Source organism: Urocampus carinirostris, chromosome 5, assembly GCF_059441175.1.
Source record: "Urocampus carinirostris isolate Australia breed hairy pipefish chromosome 5, RoL_Ucar_1.0, whole genome shotgun sequence".
NCBI classification, from domain to species: Eukaryota; Metazoa; Chordata; class Actinopteri; order Syngnathiformes; family Syngnathidae; genus Urocampus; species Urocampus carinirostris.
In genome coordinates, this window is record NC_142353.1 from 34,100,290 (window position 1) to 34,122,283 (window position 21,994).

The following is a 21,994-nucleotide window of genomic DNA, read 5'->3' on the forward strand; positions in this document are numbered from 1 at the left end:
GCCCAAGTCAGACGCTTCTTCCATTGTCTTGAGTTCAGAAGTGGCTTGACCATGGGAATACGGCTATTGTAGCCCATTTCCCGGACACGTCTGTGAACTGTGGCTTTTGATACCTGGACTCCAGCTTCAGCCCACTGTCTTTGAAGCTCCCTCAAATTCTGGAAGCGGCTCTTCTTCACAATTTTGTTAAGGCTGCGGTCATCTCTCTTGGTTGTGCAGCGTTTCCGGCCACATTTTTCCCTTCCAACAGACTTTTTGTGGATATGCTTTGAAACTGCACTCTGTGAACAGCCTGCTCTTTGAGAAATTTCTTTTTGTGTCTTACCCTCCTGATGGAGGGTATCAATGATGGTCCTCTGGACAGCAGTCAGATCAGCAGTCTTCCCCATACTTGTGATTTAGTTTACTGAACCAAGCTGAGTGTTTTTAAGGCTCAGGAAACCCTCGCAAGGTGTTTCGAGTTAATTAGATGATTCAGGTGATTAGTTGAATAGCCTACTTGTATACTTTTTCATGATATTCTAATATTTTGAGATAGGATTTTTGAGTTTTCTTAAGCTGTAAGCCAAATTCAGCAATATTAAAATAATAAAAGGCTTGAAATAGTTCAGTTGATGTGTAATGAATCCAGAATGTATGACATTTTTGTTTTTTTAATTGCATTACAGAAAATAAAGAACTTTATCACAATATTCTAATTTTCTGAGACAGTCCAGTATATCTCATCTCATTAGCTGCACCGCTTATCCTCAGTAGGGTCGCGGGGGTGCTGGAGCCCATCCCAGCAATCATCGGGCAGTGGGCAGGGGACACTCTGCCGGCCAATCGCAGGGCACACAGGGACAGACAACTCGCACGCTCATTCAGACCTAGGGACAATATGGACCGGCCAATCCGGCACGGTGGGGCAGTGGTTAGCGCGTGTGCGGCACAGTTATAAGGTCTTGGGAACCTCCTGTGTGGGTTCAAATCCAGCTACCGGACTTACTGTGCGGAGTTTGTATGTTCTCCATGCTTGCGTGGGTTTTCTCCGGGCACTCCGGTTTCCTCCCACATTCCAAAGACATGCATTTCAGGTGGATTGGACAGTCCAAATTGTCCCTAGGTGTGAATGAGCGAGTTGTCTGTCCCTGTGTGCCCTCCGATTGGCTGGCAAGCAGTTCAGGGTGTCCCCTGCCCACTGCCCGAAGATGGCTAGGATGGGCTCCAGCACCCCCGCGACCCTATTGAGGATAAGCGGTGCAGCTAATGAGATGAGATGAGATATATATATATATATATGGTTGTTTCTCTGATTAGTTTTCTCAATGTTTTAGCCAAAGGTTTAGAAGGATTGCCAGATCTTTGTAGGTTTGCAGTAGTTTTATGCTCTCTCCCTTTTAATATTATTGTTGGCAGAATGATCCAGGAGACGTGTAAAAGTTTCAAAATCTTCTTCTACCCCATCATTGCTTTGAACTTTTCCATATCTTTATCCCAGACCTGCCTGTGTAATCTTTGTTGCTCATGAAACTGGCTATTCTGCAGTATCTCCTTTGAGATCTCTGAGCCCATCACAGAACAGGTGCATTTAGATTGTGATTTAATGCACTCTATTTGACATTGTTAGTCATTTAGGTTGACATTGGATCGTTCCAAAAACATGCATGCTAGGTGATTTGGCCAGTCCAAATTGTCCCTTGGTGTGAATGAGCGAGCGAATTGTCTGTCCCTATGTGCATGCGATTGGCTGGCAACCAGTTTAGCGTGTCCCCTGCTCACTGCCCGAAGATAGTTGGGATGGGCTCCAGCAGCCCGCGACCCTACTGAGGATAACGGATGGATAATGGATGGATGGATCGTTCAGAAGTGATCAGAGAACCTTTTGACCTAGTTGGCTGATTGAGAGAACAGGGGGCCAATATTTTTGCAACACTTACTTTTATTTTTTACATAAAATGTTGAAATTATTCAGTTCCACTTTACATGTTGTTGATACTTAGAAAACAGTTTCAGTTGTGATATCTTTAAGCCTGAAACGTGGCAATATGACAAAAAGTTCTTGGGGTGAGGGGGGTTAATACATAATTATTTCGCTAGGCACCGTAGCTCTGACCCTTCAGAACTTTCCTGATTTCTTTCCTTGTTGACGGCTCATATTTTGTGTGCGAACGCTGCAAAAAGTGTGACAATCAGTCGCTTTTATGCGTCGCCATTGTCTCCCCTCAATGGGCCAATCTGCATTCGCAGCCTCTTCACTTCGACGCATCCAAGTGCACGTTCGATGATGAAATGAGCTATTCAGGATTCTTTTTTTCTTTCTCCCCTCGTTGATTGGCAGATGAAATTGACACTTTCCTTTCATTCCATGGCTAATTGGGCACATATGTTCTCTTTAATCGATCGGATTTTGCGTCTAATTGCGTCAAACTGTGTTTTGTGGGGTTTAAATGCACCGACGACAGATTTTCTTTCTGTCTTTTTACTTATCAGTTTTAGGAGGAGCCGGAAATATAATGTGCAAAGTGAACTGCAAGGTCCCTGCATTATCACTTGGGAATTGGGAAGTCTCCAAGGGAAAACGAGGAAAATGGTGAGTCGCTCTCGTTTCAAACATCTGCATGCATCGGAATTCAGACCCAAATTTTATTAAGCGGTTAAAAATCCTAGTGTATGTTGTGCATTATATGAGGTATATTTTATTGGAATTGCATTTTAACTTTAAAGTCTAAAAAAACTTTTTGTCCAGAAAAAAAGATGTATTTCTATAGCAAAAAATGGTAAATAATAATTATTGTATTTTAAGTAAGGATGCCATGTTTACAAACTACTAGATTGAGAAGAATATTGTAATTGTTGTGAGCGACATTTCTTATGAAATACTGCTTGTTAGATGGAAGTAACACATATAGATTCTGCTCTATTATTTACAAAATATATCAGTTTTGATTTATTGCCTTGTTAAGAATTGTTTAAACACTACTCGGAAACCTTCAAACACATTAAAACCCTATCAAGACGGCTAAAAACTCATTTGAAACCCTATATGGAAAACCTTCAATTAATATATATATTCTAAATTAAAATATTTTTTTAACTAAAATATGACTACATTACTGATTCAATAATATACGTATTATACAATAGTATAAAAGGATTAATATCATATCAAAAAAATAATATATATTCCTTTTATTTAGCATATAGCAATATTTACATTATACAGCCATACTACATACACTACATACATAATTCTAGACTACTTTTAAAAAAATTGTAATAACAAATTGTACAATTATGATAAAAAACAAGTCAATTCATAAAATTAATTATAATCGAAAAACACAATGATTTTTGTCAAAGAATGATGAAAACACCTTTTTATATCTATTATTTAAAATATTTTGAAGATGTGTGTTTGGGTTTAAAATTATTATTTTAACTTATTATTCATATGGATAATTAATGTATTTATTTTAGTCTAAATTAAAATGTTTGGCTTTATTTTAAATCTTCAATAAGAAATAGTATTTTGGTCAAAAGTACATATACATTAGTGATAAAAACATGGATTTTTGGAAAAATAGCAAAAATAAGAGCAAATGTCATAGAATGTTCATATTAAAAATATTTTATTTTTTAAAATGATTATTTTCCTTTGAAGGGATTTACATCACAATTTTCAATTGTTGATTGTATTTTTACTACAAATATTTAAAGTATAAATTCCAATTATAGTTTCATGCAGCATTCAAAATGTGTTTTATTGATATATATGAGAAGTACCATTAAAAGTAACATCTGCTCATGTAAAACGCACCTTGTGGCAGTCCAAGCTGGAGGTGAAGCAGGAGGCTGGGGGCCACGGCCCTCCACGGGCCCCCTGTCGCTGCTCGCCGTCACCGGCCCCGAAGTATCAACAGTGCGCCAACTGCGGTGTCGACATCCACGACCGATACCTGCTCAAGGTGAGAACATGGGCAAGTTTTATTTCAAGTAATTCACTAGAACTAAACATGTGATGGATAAGGTAAACGATCATCACTGGCATTTGGGCTGCTTGGAGTGCTCCGTGTGCAGGACGTCTCTGCGCCAGCAAAGCAGCTGCTTTGTTAAAAACAAACAAGTCTACTGCAAGCTGGACTACTTCAGGTAAGGCAAAAAGAAAATGTAATGCCTAAAATTGCATTGATCTAAGCATTGAAAAAGTGTTGTCCTGAATGACTTAAATGAAGAGGTTCTGTGAGGGTGTGTTGCCTCATAGTTTTCGAATTGGGACAGGCATGTCCAATCACCATTACTACTGCCCCGAGTCACTGCAAGCCTTCATAAGGACATCTTGGACAGAGCCTATCGTTGCGTCATCTTCGTCTTTCATCATCAACCATCACCACCCATACTGCCATTATGGTTTTCATCCTGTTTAATTGACCATTGAAAATGTATTTGTTACTTTGATTTTGTGATTATATACCCTGCCTTGGTTCCTGCTTACCGGTGTTTGGGTCCACCGTGAATCACAACATAATGACCCGATGAAGAAAGGACCCAGCAGGAAGAATCCCCTGCCACCGGCTGCGAGGAAAACCCCTGGCTAAGAGAAGTCTGAGGCGACTTTGACTGCCTGCCCTGGTTGCATGGAGAGTTGCCGGCAAGTTGAGCTCCTAGCCCCGACTGTGATGAGAGCCCCAGGTCGCTTTGGCTCCCAGCCCCGACTGTGATGAGAGTCCCAGGTCGCTTTGGCTCCCAGCCCCGGCTGTGAGGAGGGTCCCCGGCCGCTTCGGCTCCTTGCCCTGGCTGCAAATAGAGCGCCGTGCTGCTACAGACTCCTGTTCCAGCAAGGATCTTTAGCCTCCCTGTTGCTGCAGCCCTCATAATATTTTTTTAATTACTTTTTAACTTTTTAACTGGAATCTGGTAGGCACTCTTCCATCAGAGGGTGCCTAATGGGTTTGGAATTGGGATAAGTAAGTCTATTCACCACACACCTGTCCTCAAGCCTTCATAAGGACATCTTGGGCAGAGCCTATGTTGGGTCACCTTGGTTTTGGGACTGCTGGCTGGGGTCTTTGCCAATATCTTTAACTATTCTCCATGCCTGGCTCTTTTCCCACTCAGCCTGGACACCTCGACCACAATCCCCATCCCAAAGAAGTCATTAATAGTCAGGCTCAATGACTACAATCCTGTCGTACTTACACATGTTGTCAAAGTGCTTTGAGAAGTTAGTGTTCTAGCTCATGGAATGGGCCCTACGCCCACACTGGACCATCAGTTTGCCCTCCACTGATGACGCAATGAACGCTGCTCTTCATACTTCGCTGAGCCATTTGAAGAAACTAGGGGAGCTATATCAGGATACGCTTAATGAACCTTAGCTCTGCGTTCAATGCAATCATCTTGTTGATCAAAGTGGAGAAACTTTCCCACCTGGGGCTCTCCTCCATCTACTACTGGACCATGGACTTAATCTCCAACAGCACACATGCTGTGAAACTGTGCCACAATGTCTCTTCCACCGTGACGCTGAGCACTGGATTCCCCCAAGCATGAAAGGTGAGCCCTCTTGTGTCCACCCCTTGGACTGATCACCAACCCATTCCATGAACACAATTGCGACGTTCGCTGATGACATCACCATGGTCAGGCTCGTCTCTGATGGGGAGGAGGCAGAATACAGGTGGAGACGCTCACGACGTGGATATTCGAAAAATAAACTAATTCCTGAACACAACAAAATTCAAGAAAATCATACTCGACTTTAAGGGGTCAAGCACAGACCCAGCTCCTCTATGAATAGAAGAATGTGTAGATAGAGTCTACTCCTTCAAACTCCAGGGAGTGCACATCTATGACGACCCCTCACGGTCTGCAAACACAAGGGCTTTGGTGGTAGGAGCAATGACCAGTTTCCTGCTTCAGGTTTGGAGCGATAAGAATCTAGAGTTTGGCAGGCTGTTCTATTGATGTTTGAGCATCTAAGTGCGAGTTTTGGCTTACAAGAGCTTATACGGGAATTCTCTTTTTAAGTTCAGGTTTTGTATTAAAGCTCTTTGTCATATATGACTTACTAAATGAAAAACTTTTGGTTTGTATGCCAAGGCACCATAGTGTCGATATACCCATGTTTCCGTTTTGTGCAGCAGGTTTGGTACCCAGTGCACCCAATGCGGCCATCAGGTGTACGCCAGTGACTGGGTTCGACGGGCAAGGGGCAGCGTTTACCACCTGGCCTGTTTTGCATGCTTCTCTTGCAAACGGCAGTTGTCCACCGGCGAGGAGTTTGGCTTGGTTCAGGGCAGGGTGCTCTGCCGCGCCCATTATGATGTCGTTCTGGACAACCTACAGAGGGCTGCCCGAAACGGTGCGCTTTTATTCTGAAAAGGGAAAACACTGCTCAATTTTTTTATGTATGTACCGGTAGTTATCCATCACAAACTCTGTTGCATCTTGCAAGATGAACGCAAAGTCTCACAAGTATATAATAGATAGCATTAGATGCTAATGCTACACTCTGCATCTTACAAGCTCTGCCTTCCCTTGCAGGAACTGGTCTAACCCTGGAGGGGGCTTTGCCCTCCGACCAAAACAGCCAACCTAAACCTGCCAAAAGGGCACGGACCTCGTTCACGGCCGAGCAGCTGCAGGTGGGTGGTAATATTGGCCTTACTAGGAACTCCAGAATGGACTACACAAGACAAAAATCAGATCCAGAGAACGCCATTTATGGTATTCCATAGTTAAATCTAGATGTAGGAAAATATGATATCTTCACTACAGACTTAAAACCTGACTGTTGACTAGATACACGATTGACCATTAAAGGGACACTGTGTATTACTTTACTGCTAGATGGCACCCATATTGTGTCGTACAACCGAAAACAGGTGCTGTAAAGCACAAAGTATACGAACTATTGAGACTCAGAGTGACCAAACCACTTTTTTTTTCTTCTCATTTTCTTGCCCTAGCTTTTAACATTACCTACCTACCTAGTGACCCTGAGCACCACGTTGGTGACCCCAGGAGTAGACCATAAACTAGACCACTGGTCTAACCTCGATCCTAATGACAGGCAGTGATTTAGAAAAAAAATTAAAGGATGTAAAGATAGTAGAATATAATCAACTTTTTTTCTTCAAAAAAAAAAAAAAAGACCAACAGAACTAAAACAACTTCAAGTACTTTATGTACTCGCATATAAGCCTACACCGAATAAAAGCGACCCCCTAAAACTGTTTTAAAATAGCCACATACGAAAAAGAAATCCAAAATATCAATAAAGTGTGTACCTAAACATCAATAATCATTCAATTGTAAAGTAAATCAAGATGAATATAAATGTAAAAAGCTAAAAATATCACCTTTTTAAACTATTTAGTGTACCTTCCAGTAGCACTTCAAGGGCAGACACTCGAACACCATTTTAATTTTTCGCAAATGTTTCCCTCTTTAACTCGACTGTTTTCCACTTTTCTTGCCTTTATCACTAACTTTCTTGGGCCCATTATGATAGACATAAAAAGGAATAAAACCAACTAAATCACAATAAAATGAGATGTGGTCCCTCCAAAACGTAACATGTACAACAGATCTAGCAATGAATTGTCGCCATCTACTCTTAAAGCGTAATTGAACCTCTGTTTTTTTTCTTCTCCTTAGAAATATTTTCCCAAGGGAAAGGGCAGCAACCCACTGACAATGGGTCCGTGACCCACATTTGGGTCCCGACTCACCCGTTGAGAAATACTTAACTAGACTGTCACCTATTCCCTATACCTTAAATTTGGGTAAAGATGACAATCTTGACCAGTTATCATATTTATCATAGACAGTAAAAGATGATTAAAGGCATTAAACCTGACAATATTGTTATTACATGGTAACCAGGGTTGGGTAGGGTTACTTTAACTTGATTACTTTCAATTACTTTTGGATTACTCCAATACCAAATATGCTAATAAAAGACAAAAGAAACTAAATATGAATACAATTGCTAAATTTTGTGCAGGCTTGGGGAGTAACGGAACACATGGAACGGCAAAAATGATGTCGGCAAGCTGTTTGGACTTATTTTCATTTTGTTTCTGTCGAATTTTATGTTAGTTTTGCCGGAGATCGAAGAGATCAAAGCCAGGAGAGAAAGCTTACCACGTGTTGTGAGTCATCATTTTATTCATATTTAGTTTCTTTTGTCTTTTATTAGCATATTTGGTATTGGAGTAATCCAAAAGTAATTGATAGTAATCAAGTTAAAGTAACCCTACCCAACCCTGATGGTAACATAGACCAAATATTACTTTCTTATAGACCTAAATCTAGATATAACATACCAAGACTTTGTTGTACTGGGGGGTACAGGTTACTTGAAAGCACTTGAAGGGTACTTTACATTTTTAATGTATCTTAAAAAAAAACATCAATTATAAATCACAACACATGCTTCCACAATAAAGAGGCGCCACTATGTGGCGTGGTGCCGTACTACAGATTGTCACATAAACCAGCTGCGACAGTCCAGTTTGTGTTTATTCTGGTCTGAAAATTCACTCCAGCTATAAAGGTTATCTTTGTGGTGCAGGTGATGCAGAGCCAGTTTTCCCAGGACAACAACCCCGATGCTCTGACGCTGCAGAAACTGGCGGAAATAACCGGACTTAGTAGGCGCGTCATTCAGGTACAAACAATTTAGATCAGGAAAAGTTTATTTTGTTTCTTTTATATTTGAGGCCTGTGAGAGATTTGATAGGATGCCAGTTTGTTATTTTGACTATTATACCTCACAGTTGGGGGCAGCACGGCGGAGCAATGGTTAGCGTGTGTGGGGCACAGTTCAAAATCCAGCTACCGGCCTTACTGTGCGGAGTTTGTATGTTCTCCCCGTGCTTGCGTGGGTTTCCTCCGGGCACTCCGGTTTCCTCCCACATTCCAAAGACATGCATTTCAGGTGGATTGGCCGGTCCAAATTGTCCCTAGGTGTGACTGAGCGAGTGAGTAGTTGTCTGTCTTTGTGTGCCTTGCGATTGGCTGGCAACCAGTTCAGGGTGTCCCCTGCCCACTGCCCAATGATTGCTGGGATGGGCCCCAGCACCCCCGCGACCCTACTGAGGATAAGCGGTGCAGCTAATGAGATGAGATGAGACCTCACAGTGGTTTGTTTTTGGACTATTATGCACTATTTACGTCATTGTCACTATTGGCAAATAATGTTGCCGTTTTTGGATTTCCACCTATTTTGGGGCAGATCGGCTTTTTGTAACAAAGGAAGAAAGGGCGGACGAAAGGGTTTTTAGAACGGATTTTGAATTTGCATTGTATCACAGGACGTCAGACAGACTCAAGTGCAGGACAAAAAGAGACGTAAAATTGGGATGCGATTAAACCTAAACAGAGGACGTTTATTCAACAACAAAAACGAAAATCACTAAGGAGAAGGGAAAGTGGAACCAGGACTGCTGAGGAAGGGAAACTGAGAGGGGGTTTTAGGGTGGTAAAAGTCTTAAACATAAAACTCGGGGGTACCTTGAAGAAGGAGGCTGGTGAAGAAGGTCTTGGGATGAGGAAGGGACTTGGGAGAGTAACTCCGGAAGGTGGTCTTGGGGTGGCGAACGTCTTGAAAAGAAGATTTAGAAGTACTTTGAAGAAAACACCTGATGAAGAAGGTCTTGGGACGAGAATGAAACCAAAGAACAAAGTCTTTGGAAGAGAAGCTTGTCGCCAAGTGAATGTTTTGAGAAAGGTTCAAAGACGATTCAGCAATGAAAAGTGGGAGCCAGGGGTATATATAGTAGAGGTTGGCAATTGGCGAACTGGGAACACTTGGACCAGTGAGTTGAGAGGGGGACTGGAAAATGGGGTAATGCTGTCAGCTCTTGGAAAATGGTGCTGAACAGTGACACATTGTGAGGGTTTTTGTCCTCTCCTGTTCTTCTTTCATATTCAAAATTCGTGTATGTCTTTATTCCTGATTTTGAGTGTCTAATAAAATATGAACTTATTGGGTCACCAACCTTTCTGAAGCGTAGTTATTTTCAAACTGATTAGTGTGAAGGGCCACCTGTTTGATATATATTTAAAAAATAGCAACTTATCATGTTATTACTATGTTGTTACTACATTATATTATTCTTAGTTAATTCAAAATTCACAGATCCACCTAGGGCCACCACTTCCTGTGGTGCTTTTTGGGAAAGTACAGCCTGACGGAGCCCATCCCTCTCCAGGCCGTTGCTCGAGAAATGGTTTGCTCCCTATCATGAAACAGATCGTACTGTCTTCCATGGTTACGAGTAGCAGGAGACGCTTCCTACTCAGATACAGCACCTTCATTCGTAGGTTGCTGTTGCTGTAGGTCTTCAGAGATGAGCCGGATCCGAGCATTGACGGGCAGCTGCGTGTGTGACAACACTGACTGATACTACATCCTATATCACCAAGGGGAAAATTGAAAGTTTTAAAATCTAGAGTAGGCCTGTTTGTTCATATTCAAATCGTACAATACTGATATCGGATCCTATATGATACAAGGTTGAACATAATTAAAGTGGGGATAAAATAGACTTGGTCAACCACTAAAACAACATGAGAATTAAGTCAAGTCACCAGAAGACCGGCACTCTCAGAACGTAGGCTTCGGACCGGGATATAGGGGGAAATCAGATCTAAAGATAAGAGGGAGCAAGTCCATGTATGATTTTGTATAATACTAAAAGAACCTTGAAATCACATCTAAGGCTAACTGGGAGCCAATGCAGGTTAGCCAAAATCGGTGTGATGTGATCGGACTTTTTTGTCCTAGTTAAAAGCCTCGCTGCGGCATTTTGTACCAACTGAAGAGACTTGATTCTAGACTTCGGGAGACCAGAGAGTAGTGCATTACAGTAATCGAGACGGGAGGTAACAAACGCATGAATTATAATTTCCGCATCCGACTGAGACAGTATAGAACGAATTTTAGCAATGTTACGAAGATGGAAGAAAGCGGTTCTAGTAATTTTCTTTACATGCTTTTCAAAGGATAGATCAGGGTCAAATATGACACCTAAATTTTTAACTGAGTCACTCTGTGTGATGTGACATTTGTCAATGTTCACAGCAGTTTTTGATCCTATTTCCTAGAAAATCACAATGACCCATCACCATGAGCTATTATCAAAGCGAGCCCCGAATCTACACAGGGTTCTTAGGAAGCTACTTACTTGGTGTTAATAGGTACTTGGTGACCTCTGGTTTAGACTTTTGTAGAGAAAACAAAACTATAGAATTTCATATGGATGATTATGTTGCAGGTTTGGTTCCAGAACTGCCGCGCTCGCCACAAAAAGCAACTTCCTCTCCCTCGTCCTCAGACTACTATTGGATTTCCTTACCGGAGTTTTTCGTTAGCCAGGATGTCCTCCTCTTCCTCCCCTCTGCTAGAAGACTACAACCAGTTCTCTTCCTTCAGCTGCTCGGAAAGATGTCTTCTTTCTCGGCATGGATACCTGGACGGTGAGATGTTAGATATAGTGATTTTCGTTTACCAGACTCCCTGTTTTTAGTAAGCTACCTATTATGTCACGATATTGCTGCAGGTCATCCTTTTTCAGCGGTTGCAGCTTCACCCGGACACCTGGCCCATCCCGGTGACTCTCAAGCACAAATGCACATCAGTCGCTGAAACATATCCGACAACAAAGTGCCTAGCGAAACTATTGCCAACACTCCCACGAACTTTTTGTCATATTACCACGTTTCAGGCTTCAAACTTAAGACTAAAAAACTGAAACTATTTTCTATATTAACATTTATATTTGATTTACAATGAAAACAAGTGAAAAGTAGGTCTTAAAAATCTTTGTATCTCTGTTCACTCAGCTCAGCCAACAGACTCCAAAAATTCCCTCATGACTTCTGAATGATCCAATGTTGACCTAAATGACTATCAATAACAAACAGAATTTACTGTGTGTCATTAAGAATCAGTTTGAATACACATCTCCCTGTGCGAGCAATTATATCAAAACGGAAAAAGCATAAAACCTACCGACACTGTCCTCCTAAACAAGGAAAAGTAATCAGAGAACCAAAAAAGACGCCCATGATCGCATTGGAAAGACACCCATGATCACATTGGATATTCTGCAGGCACACACAGCCGAGGTAAGATCTATCTATCTATCTATCTATCTATCTATCTATCTATCTATCTATCTATCTATCTATCTATCTATCTATCTATCTATCTATCTATCTATCTATCTATCTATCTATCTATCTATCTATACATCTATATATCTATCTATCTATCTATCTATCTATCTATCTATCTATCTCTATCTATCTACCATGGTCATATCCCTCAAGAGGGGTGACCGACAGCAAGACAAACACATACAATAACAAAGAAAATAAAAGGGAAAAAAATAGCAAAAAAACACACACAACAATTTTTGGACCATGGCCAACCCAATTGCCCAAACACCCAAACAAGTTAGGCACCTCGGCACCTAAGTTGGTCATGCTTTCGTCCCTCCAGATGAAACGGGACACCAGAAAGCGGCCATGTCACTCCGGTCAGGGTGACACAACACACTCTTTTGTTCAACAGCAGGGCCCGACAGCTTTCACTGGTTTACCCCTGCCGCATCATACGGGTGCCCAGCCCATCCTTAAGAATGCGTCCACAATCCCACTATCCTTTCACAACACCTCTCCACTCCTTGATAATTTGCGCATAAGACAACGATTAGTCATACCCTGCATACATCTCCCTTTATTAGCGTCGTATAATAAAAGCCCACTCTGAAAGAATACCATAAAAAGGCCGTTTGGCATGAGCAAGGAGCAACATCGGAGACACAAATGACATGCGGAAGAAGGTGCTCTGGTCAGATGAGACCAAACTTTAACCTTTTGGGCTGCGTGCAAAATATTGCGTTTGGCGTAAGAGTAACACTGCACATCACCTTAAACATACATGATCCTTGCTGTCAAACATGGTGGTGGCAGCATGATGCTCTTTTCTTCAGCAGGGCCTGGGAAAATCGTTGATGAGAAGATGGATGGACCCAAATACAGGTTGATTCTGTCAGAGCCTGCAAAAGACCAAAGAATGAGTCGCAGTTTCACCTTCCAACAGAAGAACGACCCTAGACATAAAACAAAATCTCCAATACAGTGGTTTAAAACTAACAATATAAAGGTCTTGAATTGGCCAAGCCAAAATCCCGACTATAATCCTATAGAGCATTTGTGGAAAGATCTGAAAAACGCTGTGCATAATCGGTCACCTTTAAACCTTAAGGAACATGAGGTGTTTTGAAACAAAGAATATGAAGATTTATGTTTTAGGGTGTGCAAAACTTCTACAGACATACCCCAAAAAAGCTTTTGTCTGGAATAACAGCAAAAGGAGGTCGTATTTACTCAAAGTTATAAATACATTTGCAACACCTAGTTTTCAATTTTGATTTGTCAGCACAATATACAACTTTTAATAAACATGTTTTTTTCACAATTGTGTCTCATTAGTTGTGGATTCTTACAAAATATTATTTTGTTTATCAATAAGTTTGAAGTCTGAAATATGTCAATATGTCAAAAAGTTTTTGGGGGGCCAATACTTTCGCAAGGCACTGTATTCACACATGCATTGGCCAAGAAGGAAAAATTAACTTTTTTTAAAGTAGAAAATAATTCTCACAATAAGAAAATAAACCCTTGAAGATCTGCTCAGACAGATATTTGGCTTATTCTAAGAATGAATTTTATATTTAAAGTAAAAACATAAAATAAGGTATACTACATAAAAAAAAATTCTGTCAATGACATTTTTTGCAAGTACTATAACAAAAACACAGTAAAAAAACGTACTTTCTAAAAGGTTGTGACCTAAAAGGCAGTTTGGAACTCAGGCTTTAGAAAATGTTTACATCAATGATCCAGTCTTTGTTTTTAGTATTGACGGCAAGCACTTCAACTTTGAAGTATTTATGTCATTGTGGCCAAATGGAGCCAAAATACCACTTAGTGTCAACTAAATGGTTGCTTATACACTTTGATGTAAATAGATCTCGAATAAAAAGAGCCCGCCTTGAAACGTCTGACGTGAAAAAGTGCAAAGCCTCAATTTGGGGCTGATCCATACATCTAATGGCAATTGATTCCGCCAATTATTACCCGGCATAATTGCAATTTCATCTGACTGATGTCATCTTTGGAACTTTGTGCTCTAATCAGTTACAATTAGCGCTAAGCTAACAAAAGCGGCCACCTTGCTTGATCATTTCCATGCAAATTTGGGCCAGCTGCCAGCACTACACTCCACAAAACAAATCAGCGTCGCAGCACACTTTTCATAAAAATCAAAATAATTTGCATTGATGGCGCCTTTGATAGTTCATCGGGATCATGTGCCCACATAAAAGCAGAATCCTCAAAGTTCTTGAATTAACCTTGATTACATGCTAATCACATGCTCTGTTAACTTTATCAAAACTATTTATTTAGTCAAGTCATGTTTATCTGTATAACCCTTTATCACAAGGAGTCTCAAAGGGCTGCACAGACTGCAGATTATTGCAAACTACAGTCTATTATGACACCATCCCCTGATCTAAAACTGACATGAGGGCAAGGAAAAACTCAAAAACCTCAACATGAGGAAAATGAAGAAACCTTGAGGTAATCCCCCTTCCTGGATGACCAGGCTGCAAAAGATGTTGCAATATACAGACATCATCAACATAAAATATAGGTTATTCATATGCTATAGAATAGAAGTGTGTTTTATGCTTAGATTTAAGCATTTCCACTGAGGTTGCAGATCAAATATCAGAGGGCAGAGCATTCCACAGCACCAGGGCCTGAATGGAGAACGCTCTCGAACCTGCGGATTTCTTCTGGCTCTTGGCATCATTAGTCGACCAGCATTTTCAGAGAGAAGGCTTCGGACAGGAACATGGGGGGAAGTTAAATCTGAAAGATATGAGGGGCAAGTCCATGCATGATTTTGTATACTACCAACAGAACCTTGAAATCACGTTTTAAGCTAACAGGGAGACAATGCAGGTTAGCTAAAATCCGGGTAATGTGATCAAACTTTCTTGTTTTAGTTAAAAGCCTCGCTGCAGCATTTTGTACCAGCTGAACGCTCTTGATTTTGGACTTCGGGAGACCGGAGAGTAGGACATTACAGTAACGGGAGACATTAGGTAACAAAAATGTCCTCATTAGACTGGGACAGCATAGGTTAAATTTTAGCAATGGTCCGTGGATATGTTTGATTCTTTATTCTACTATTACAACTGGTAAACTTACTTTTCCCATTTTATGATGACATCATTTGAGATGCAAACAGAATTGTCTTTTTTGTCATTGGTTACATGCTAGTGTACATAGTTTATATCGAGATTAGACATGGCACTCCAGGATAAACATGAGTTAAAAGACTTTAAAAAAATGACATAAAAAAAACTAGCACGATAGGCAATATTTAAAAGGTCGTGCTTGCCCAAGTTGTATTTACATTAGAAAACAAAAAAATAAAAGATAAAATTGTCATGATTACCGTTGTGATGCACCTGTGCCCGCTCCTCTGGCACCAACTGCATCGGACTCTGATTGGCTCTCTGTCCCTATTTAAACCCACTCTTTTCTGTCAACTGTGTCAGTCCGTCTGCGAACCTCAGTTTACACTAGGCAAGCCTTTTTCGACCCTGATCCCCACCTGTTTTTTGCTCCTGTCTGTTCCCCGGCTTCAACGCGTTTTTTTTATCCTGACCACGTCTACTCTCCTCTCCTGGCTTACAACTCGTTTCCGACCCTGACCACGTTTTTGCTCTCCTGTCCCGGCTACTGACCCCCTTTTCTGTTCCCGACACCGCCATCACTCGCCACAGAAGTCCCACTTCCGCGTTCAGAGCGACCTGCTTCCCGTGCCCAGCCCGGATCGTGGGTGCAAACCTTTCCTTTCTTCCAATAAAACTGAGAGAAACGTAACGCAAGTGGGTCCTGTCTCCGTTCTGGTCTTGAGAAAAATAAGCAGCAACAATATGTAAAATAAGAATAAAATGAAACGGAAGTCACTCAACAACACAACAGTGAAACTCAGTGATATGATCTACCTAAGAGACAATATCAAGGGATCACCATATTTTTTTTTATCCACCCAGCTGCAATCTCATGCCAAGTTGTAAAAATATATACTTGTGACTCATTTTCTAAGGGGTAAAAAAATCAACTAATGTTTGGGTGGGGCACCGACATCCATTGGTGGAGTTTAATTGTATATAATAAATATATATTTTTAATTAAATAAATTAAAAAAAATTAATACATCAAACATGTGTATTATTTCAAATTATGTTTTTTTTGTTTTATTAAATATGGATTAAAACTGTTTTTAAAGGAGAAGTCAACCCAAACATCCATTATCTGACCCGCCTATCCTCAGTAGGGTCGCGGGGGTGCTGGAGCCTATCCCAGCCATCTTGAGGCAGTGGGTAGGGGACACCTCCAACTGGTTACCAGCCAGTTGCAGGGCACACAGGGACAGACAATTCGCTCGCTCATTCACACTTAGGGACAATTTGGACCGGCCAATTAACCTGACATGCATGTTTTTGGAAACCCACACAAGCACAGGGAGAACATGCAAACTCCACACAGGAAGGCTGGTAGCTGGATTTGATCTTAGAACTGTGCTGCGGACGTGCTAACCACTCAGCCGCCGTGCTGCCACCAACCCAATGCAATGTTAGCAATGTTAATCCATCGCAGGGGGTGGCCATTTTGCCACATGATGTTGACATTGTAGCTGCTAAAACACTGGTCTCCAACGTGATGCTTGTGGGCACCAGGGTGGCCTCTAGGGGAACCGGAGATGCCCACGGACCTGTTCTGCAAATAGCTCACCAGTGACAAGTAATTCTGATTTTCTCGTAAAATTATTTTTCTAGGGGATGACTAAGTCTATTTAACCCTAATTCCAATAATTAACCCAGTAGTAACATAGTAATGACATGATACGTTGTTATTTCATACATGCATATCAAACTGGACCCTTTGCGCTAATTAGTAACAAAAATTATCTCTCAGATTGAAAAAGGTTGGAGACCCTGGTGCTAATGCATCCATTAAAAGCCAATCTCTACTCAGCTTTTCTTGAATATGAGTCATTCATTTAAACACAATTAAATAAGATACTCGTTGATGTTTTATGTCAATGTGACCCATTAAACACTTAAGTAGCACATGGAGCAATTCTGAAAAGAGAAAGAGTTTAACAGTGATGGGTCATTGTGAGTTTTAGGAAATTTGATTTCCAACTGGCATGAGAAATCATGCATTGCTATTTCTGGATTTTTCTTTTTAGTTTATCTCTCACAGTGGACATGCACCTATGATAATATATATATATATATATATATATATATATATATATATATATATATATATATATATATATATATATATATATATATATATATATATATATATATATATATATATATATATATATATATATATATACATGGTTGGTTGGTTGGATACTTTTAACACTAGCTTTGTAGGGATACCATTTCCTTTGGTGTGTCTTGGGCAAGTACAGCATAGTGGCGCCCATCCCTTCCCCAGGCTAACATATGTGTGTATAAAACGTTTAAACAAGGCAGCTGTTCTAAAGGTTGGTTGAGCCCATTTAACCCTATAAATAATATTTATGACCTGGTAATAACATAGTAATAACACAACCTAATTTCTCAACCCAGCTCATGCAAAGATACGGTCAATATAAGCATTTATTCTAATGGCCACAAGGTGCGTTTGGGCAGAAAATGTAAGAGTGAGACAGGTGGTGTTGAGGAAGCCACATAAAATAAATAACATAGAAGAAAAGGTTTAACATAAGATTTGCATAAACTGATCCTCATCATGGAATAAAAAAACACACAATGCAACTTTGAACTTTAAAGCAATCGAGGCTGGCGATAAAGAAGGAAACAGAGCTGCTGCACATAATTTTCGCATTGACAAATCAATGGTGAGACGTTGGAAATGTCATGATTACTGATGTGATGCACGTGTCCCCACTCCTTTGGCGCCAACTGCCTCAGACTCTGATTGGCTCTCTGTCCATATTTGAACCCACTCCTATCTGTCCCCTTTTGTCAGTCCGTCTGCGAACCTCAGTTTACTCTAGGCAAGCCTTTTTCGACCCTGACTCCCACCTGCTTTCTGCTCCCGTCTGTTCGTTTCCGACCCCGACCACGTTTGTCCTCTCCTGTCCTGGTTACTGAGCCGTTTTGTGTTACCGACACACAGGAGTCCCACTCCCGCGTACAGAGCGACCTGCTTCCCGCGCCCAGCGATCACCGGATCGTGGGTGCAACCCTTTCCTTTTTTCCAATAAAACTGAGAAAAACGTAACGCAATTGGGTCCCATCTCTGTTCCTGGTCCGTGACAGGAAAGAGCAGTGGAAGCAAATGAATCAATGTAAAAAGTAAAGAAAAAACACTTTGAGAGGTAAGAAAAGCAGGTGGCTCGAACTGAAAAACATTATTAGGTGAACGCACAGAGAGTTTAGGTGTTGCCACTGTGCACAGGGGCGTATGCGGCTTATAATCAGGTGCGGCTTATGCATGTAAAAACTGTTTTTTCCTTTAAAAATATATGGGTGTGGCTTTCAGTCCGAAAATTACAGTAGCAACAATATGAGTTATTTTTGAAACGCATATCAAACTGGTAACCCTTTGCACCAATCAGTTACAAAAAAAAATGGTCTCAACTTCAAAAAGTTTGGCGAAACCTGTTTTATATTATGACATACAGCACAGTATTCATACAGAGAATGCAGTGGGTCAATTGTTGAGCCAGGTACAGTAAATACACTTAGTGGTGAGTGATAGCTTACAGGAAGTGTAAGTCAATATGTCCTGAACACACAACATGGCTGTGTGAGTTTTTTTTTGTACAGGCTGAATCTGCTTTCCACTCCGGGCCAGGAACGCCCTTTCATTTCTCAGGGGTCTTTGCTTTCGACTCATTCTTTGCCGCTTTTGTTCGGGCGGCCGTGGCTTTGCCTTTCACGTCTACGTCTCGTGAGGACGTTGTCGTGCCGGCTTCGGTTCGTTTCGGGTTGTTTAGAAATGTGTTTTTATTCCCCATATTCGGGCTAGGGGGAGTGACGGGAGACATTTTACGGCGTTACATGATAAGAATACAAAAAAATTGAATTGTATGCCGTTACAGTAACAGAAATAATCAAATTACCGGTATAAATAAATAAAAATTCAATTGCGGGATTTTAGTTTTATTTATAGGTATATTCATATAAACATAATGCGCCAATAAGACGAATTGTGTCTATCATAATCGAGTCAAGTCAAGTCATGTTTATTTTTATAGCCCTTAATCACAAAGAGTCTCAATGGGTTGCACAGACCACAGATTATTGCCAACCACAGACTATTACGACACCATCCCCTGATCTCAAACCAACATGAGGGCAAATAAAAACAAATATTGTCAACAGAAAATATCGGTTATTCATATGCTATAGAATAGAAGTGTGTTTTATGCTTGGATTTAAACATTTCCACTGAGGTTGCAGAGCGAATCTCAAGGGGGAGAGCATTCCACAGCACCGGGGACAGAATGGAGAACGCTCTCAAGTCTGCGGATCGTTTCTTGGCTCTTGGGATCACGAGTAGACCAGCATTTTCAGAGCAAAGGCTCCGGACCAGAAAATAGGGGGAAATTAAATCTGAAAGATATGAGGGAGCAAGCCCATACATGATTTTGTATAATACCAACAGAACCTTAAAATCACATCTTAAGCTAACAGTGAGCTAATGCAGGTTAGCTAAAATCGGGGTAATGTGGTCAAACTTTCTTGTCCTAGTTAAAAACCTCACTGCAGCATTTTGTACCAGCTGAAGGCTCTTGATTTTGGACTTCGGGAGACCAGAGAATAGTGCATTATAGTAATCAAGACAAAAGGTAACAAACGAATGAATTATAATCCCCGCATCTAAATGAGACAACATAGGGCGGATTTCAGCAATGTTGCGAAGATGGAAAAAAGCTGTACGAGTAATATTCTTAACATGTGTTTGAAAGGACAGATCGGGGTCAAATATGACATCTACATTTTTGACTGAGCCACTCTGGGGGATATTAAATTAGTCAATGCTCAGAGCAGTTTTTGAGAACAAGTCAATGCATTTAGATGGACCAATAACTAACATTTCAGTCTTTTCAGAGTTAAGGCGCAAGAAGTTGAGTGACATCCATTCTTTTATCTCAGTGAGGCAGGCCTCCAAGTTTGCACAGTATAGTGGGGCAGATTCCTCCATCAGAATATATAGTTGAGGGTCATCTGCCTAGCAATGGAAACTGATATTATGTTTGCGAATAATATCACCTAACGGAAGCATGCAAATGCTGAAGAGGAGGGGGCCAAGTACTGAACCCTGCGGAACACCACAAGTAACACTAAAGGGCTCAGATGTCATTTCAAGTCAAGTCAAGTCAAATTTATTTATATAGCCCTTAATCACAAAAATGTCTCAAAGGACTGCACAGGATTACAGTTACAAAATAACACAATTACCTGATCTTAAACTAGCAAACCAGCATGCGGGCAAGGAAAAACTCAAAAACCTCAGTGTGAGGAGAAAAAAGAAACCTTGAGAAAGGACCTCACATGTGGTAATCCCCCTTCCAGGATTGAATCTGAGAGGTAGGATCTGAACCATAAGAGGATGGTCCCTGAGAGACCAGTCCATTTTTCCAACCGTTCTAGTCAGATATTATGGTCCACAGTGTCAAAGGCAGAACTAAGGTCCAGCAGCAGCAAGAGTGATGAAGCGCTCTTCAAAGTGACATCTGTCACACAGAATGTAATGACGGGCAACCAATCTACCACCGCATGTTTGCCACACCGCGTTGCAGGTAAAAACACTTTTCCTTTTGTTTTTTAAAATATCCTTCAATGTAGCACTCATTCTGTTATTTCGCGCGAGCCTGCAGTTTTGTAACTAAGGCTGCTTACGTGTGTGCGTATTAGCAAAGTTGCGCGCTAGTGAAAGGTACAGGAACTTTTTGTAGATTTGATGGATTGTCTTCTTTTTGTATTTTGGAGTGAACTGTTGCTCAAAATCACCCATATGATCATTGTATTGTTATGTTGTGAGAATGTTTTACTTAATATTGATAATTATTGTAAATGAGCACCCGAGACACATCAGACTAAGGCGGACACCAGTCAGGTCATGTTAATATTTATAGCCCTTAATCACAAGGAGTCTCAAAGGGCTGCTCCGACTGTTACAGACAACAGCATGTCAGGTTAATTAGCAGGTCCAAATTGTCCCTATGTGTAAATGAGCGATTGAGCTGAAAGTGGCAGACAAAACCTTTTCCCGCTTGGAAAAGAGGTGCTCGCTTTGGAGTTGTACTACCTTTTGCTTTTAAATCAACACAACAGTGTATTATTTTATTGTATTGTAAGTAAATTTAAGAGCTCAGAAACAACACTGTTATTACATTTATCTTTATCAATGGATAAACATTTCAATTGTTCATGAGGAGGGAAGATATTTGTACCTGTATTTCTATTTAAAGGGGGGTGTTTGTAACTTTAAAATATTCTACTTGCGGACGCCATCTGCTGGCTGAAATCATCATCGCAGCTCCTTTTGGTTTAAGGACACCTCAAACTACGCACTCCACCTTTAACGCTGAAAATCAACGGCGACGAGATGATGAATGTGCTGTATTTGAGTCAGATCAGGAGGCTTCTCCTGCTACTGGTTACAATGGAAACCAGTACTATCTGTTCCAAAAATTAGCCTGGAGCGCTGCCAGGCTGTACTTATTCAGTTAAGGGATCCGTGATTTTTACTTTTGTCATTTACTTGACAGAAAAAAAATCCTCTCATTCACAAATTGAAATCCTGGTTTTGTAATATGTTTCACACTATCCCGGCAGTTCCAGGTTGTTTCGGTAAGCATTTTTTTTCCAGCTCC

The 21,994-nt window shown here is 40.8% G+C and overlaps 1 protein-coding gene across 2 annotated transcripts; it reads left to right on the plus strand.

Moving 5' to 3' along the window:
* Positions 1-2,399: 2,399 nt before the first annotated feature.
* lhx6b (LIM homeobox 6b) lies at positions 2,400-11,854 on the plus strand. Of its 2 annotated transcripts, none has more exons than XM_088335160.1 (8): positions 2,400-2,572; positions 3,810-3,947; positions 4,010-4,131; positions 6,123-6,343; positions 6,526-6,626; positions 8,561-8,656; positions 11,268-11,469; positions 11,553-11,854. In XM_088335160.1, exons 1-8 carry the CDS (start codon positions 2,570-2,572, stop codon positions 11,636-11,638), a joined length of 969 nt encoding a protein of 322 aa, XP_088191286.1. In that variant the 5' UTR covers positions 2,400-2,569; the 3' UTR covers positions 11,639-11,854. The 2 variants fall into 2 exon arrangements, with proteins under 2 accessions (XP_088191286.1, XP_088191287.1); XM_088335161.1 differs by having other exon boundaries at positions 6,126-6,343.
* The last annotated feature ends 10,140 nt before the right edge of the window (positions 11,855-21,994 follow it).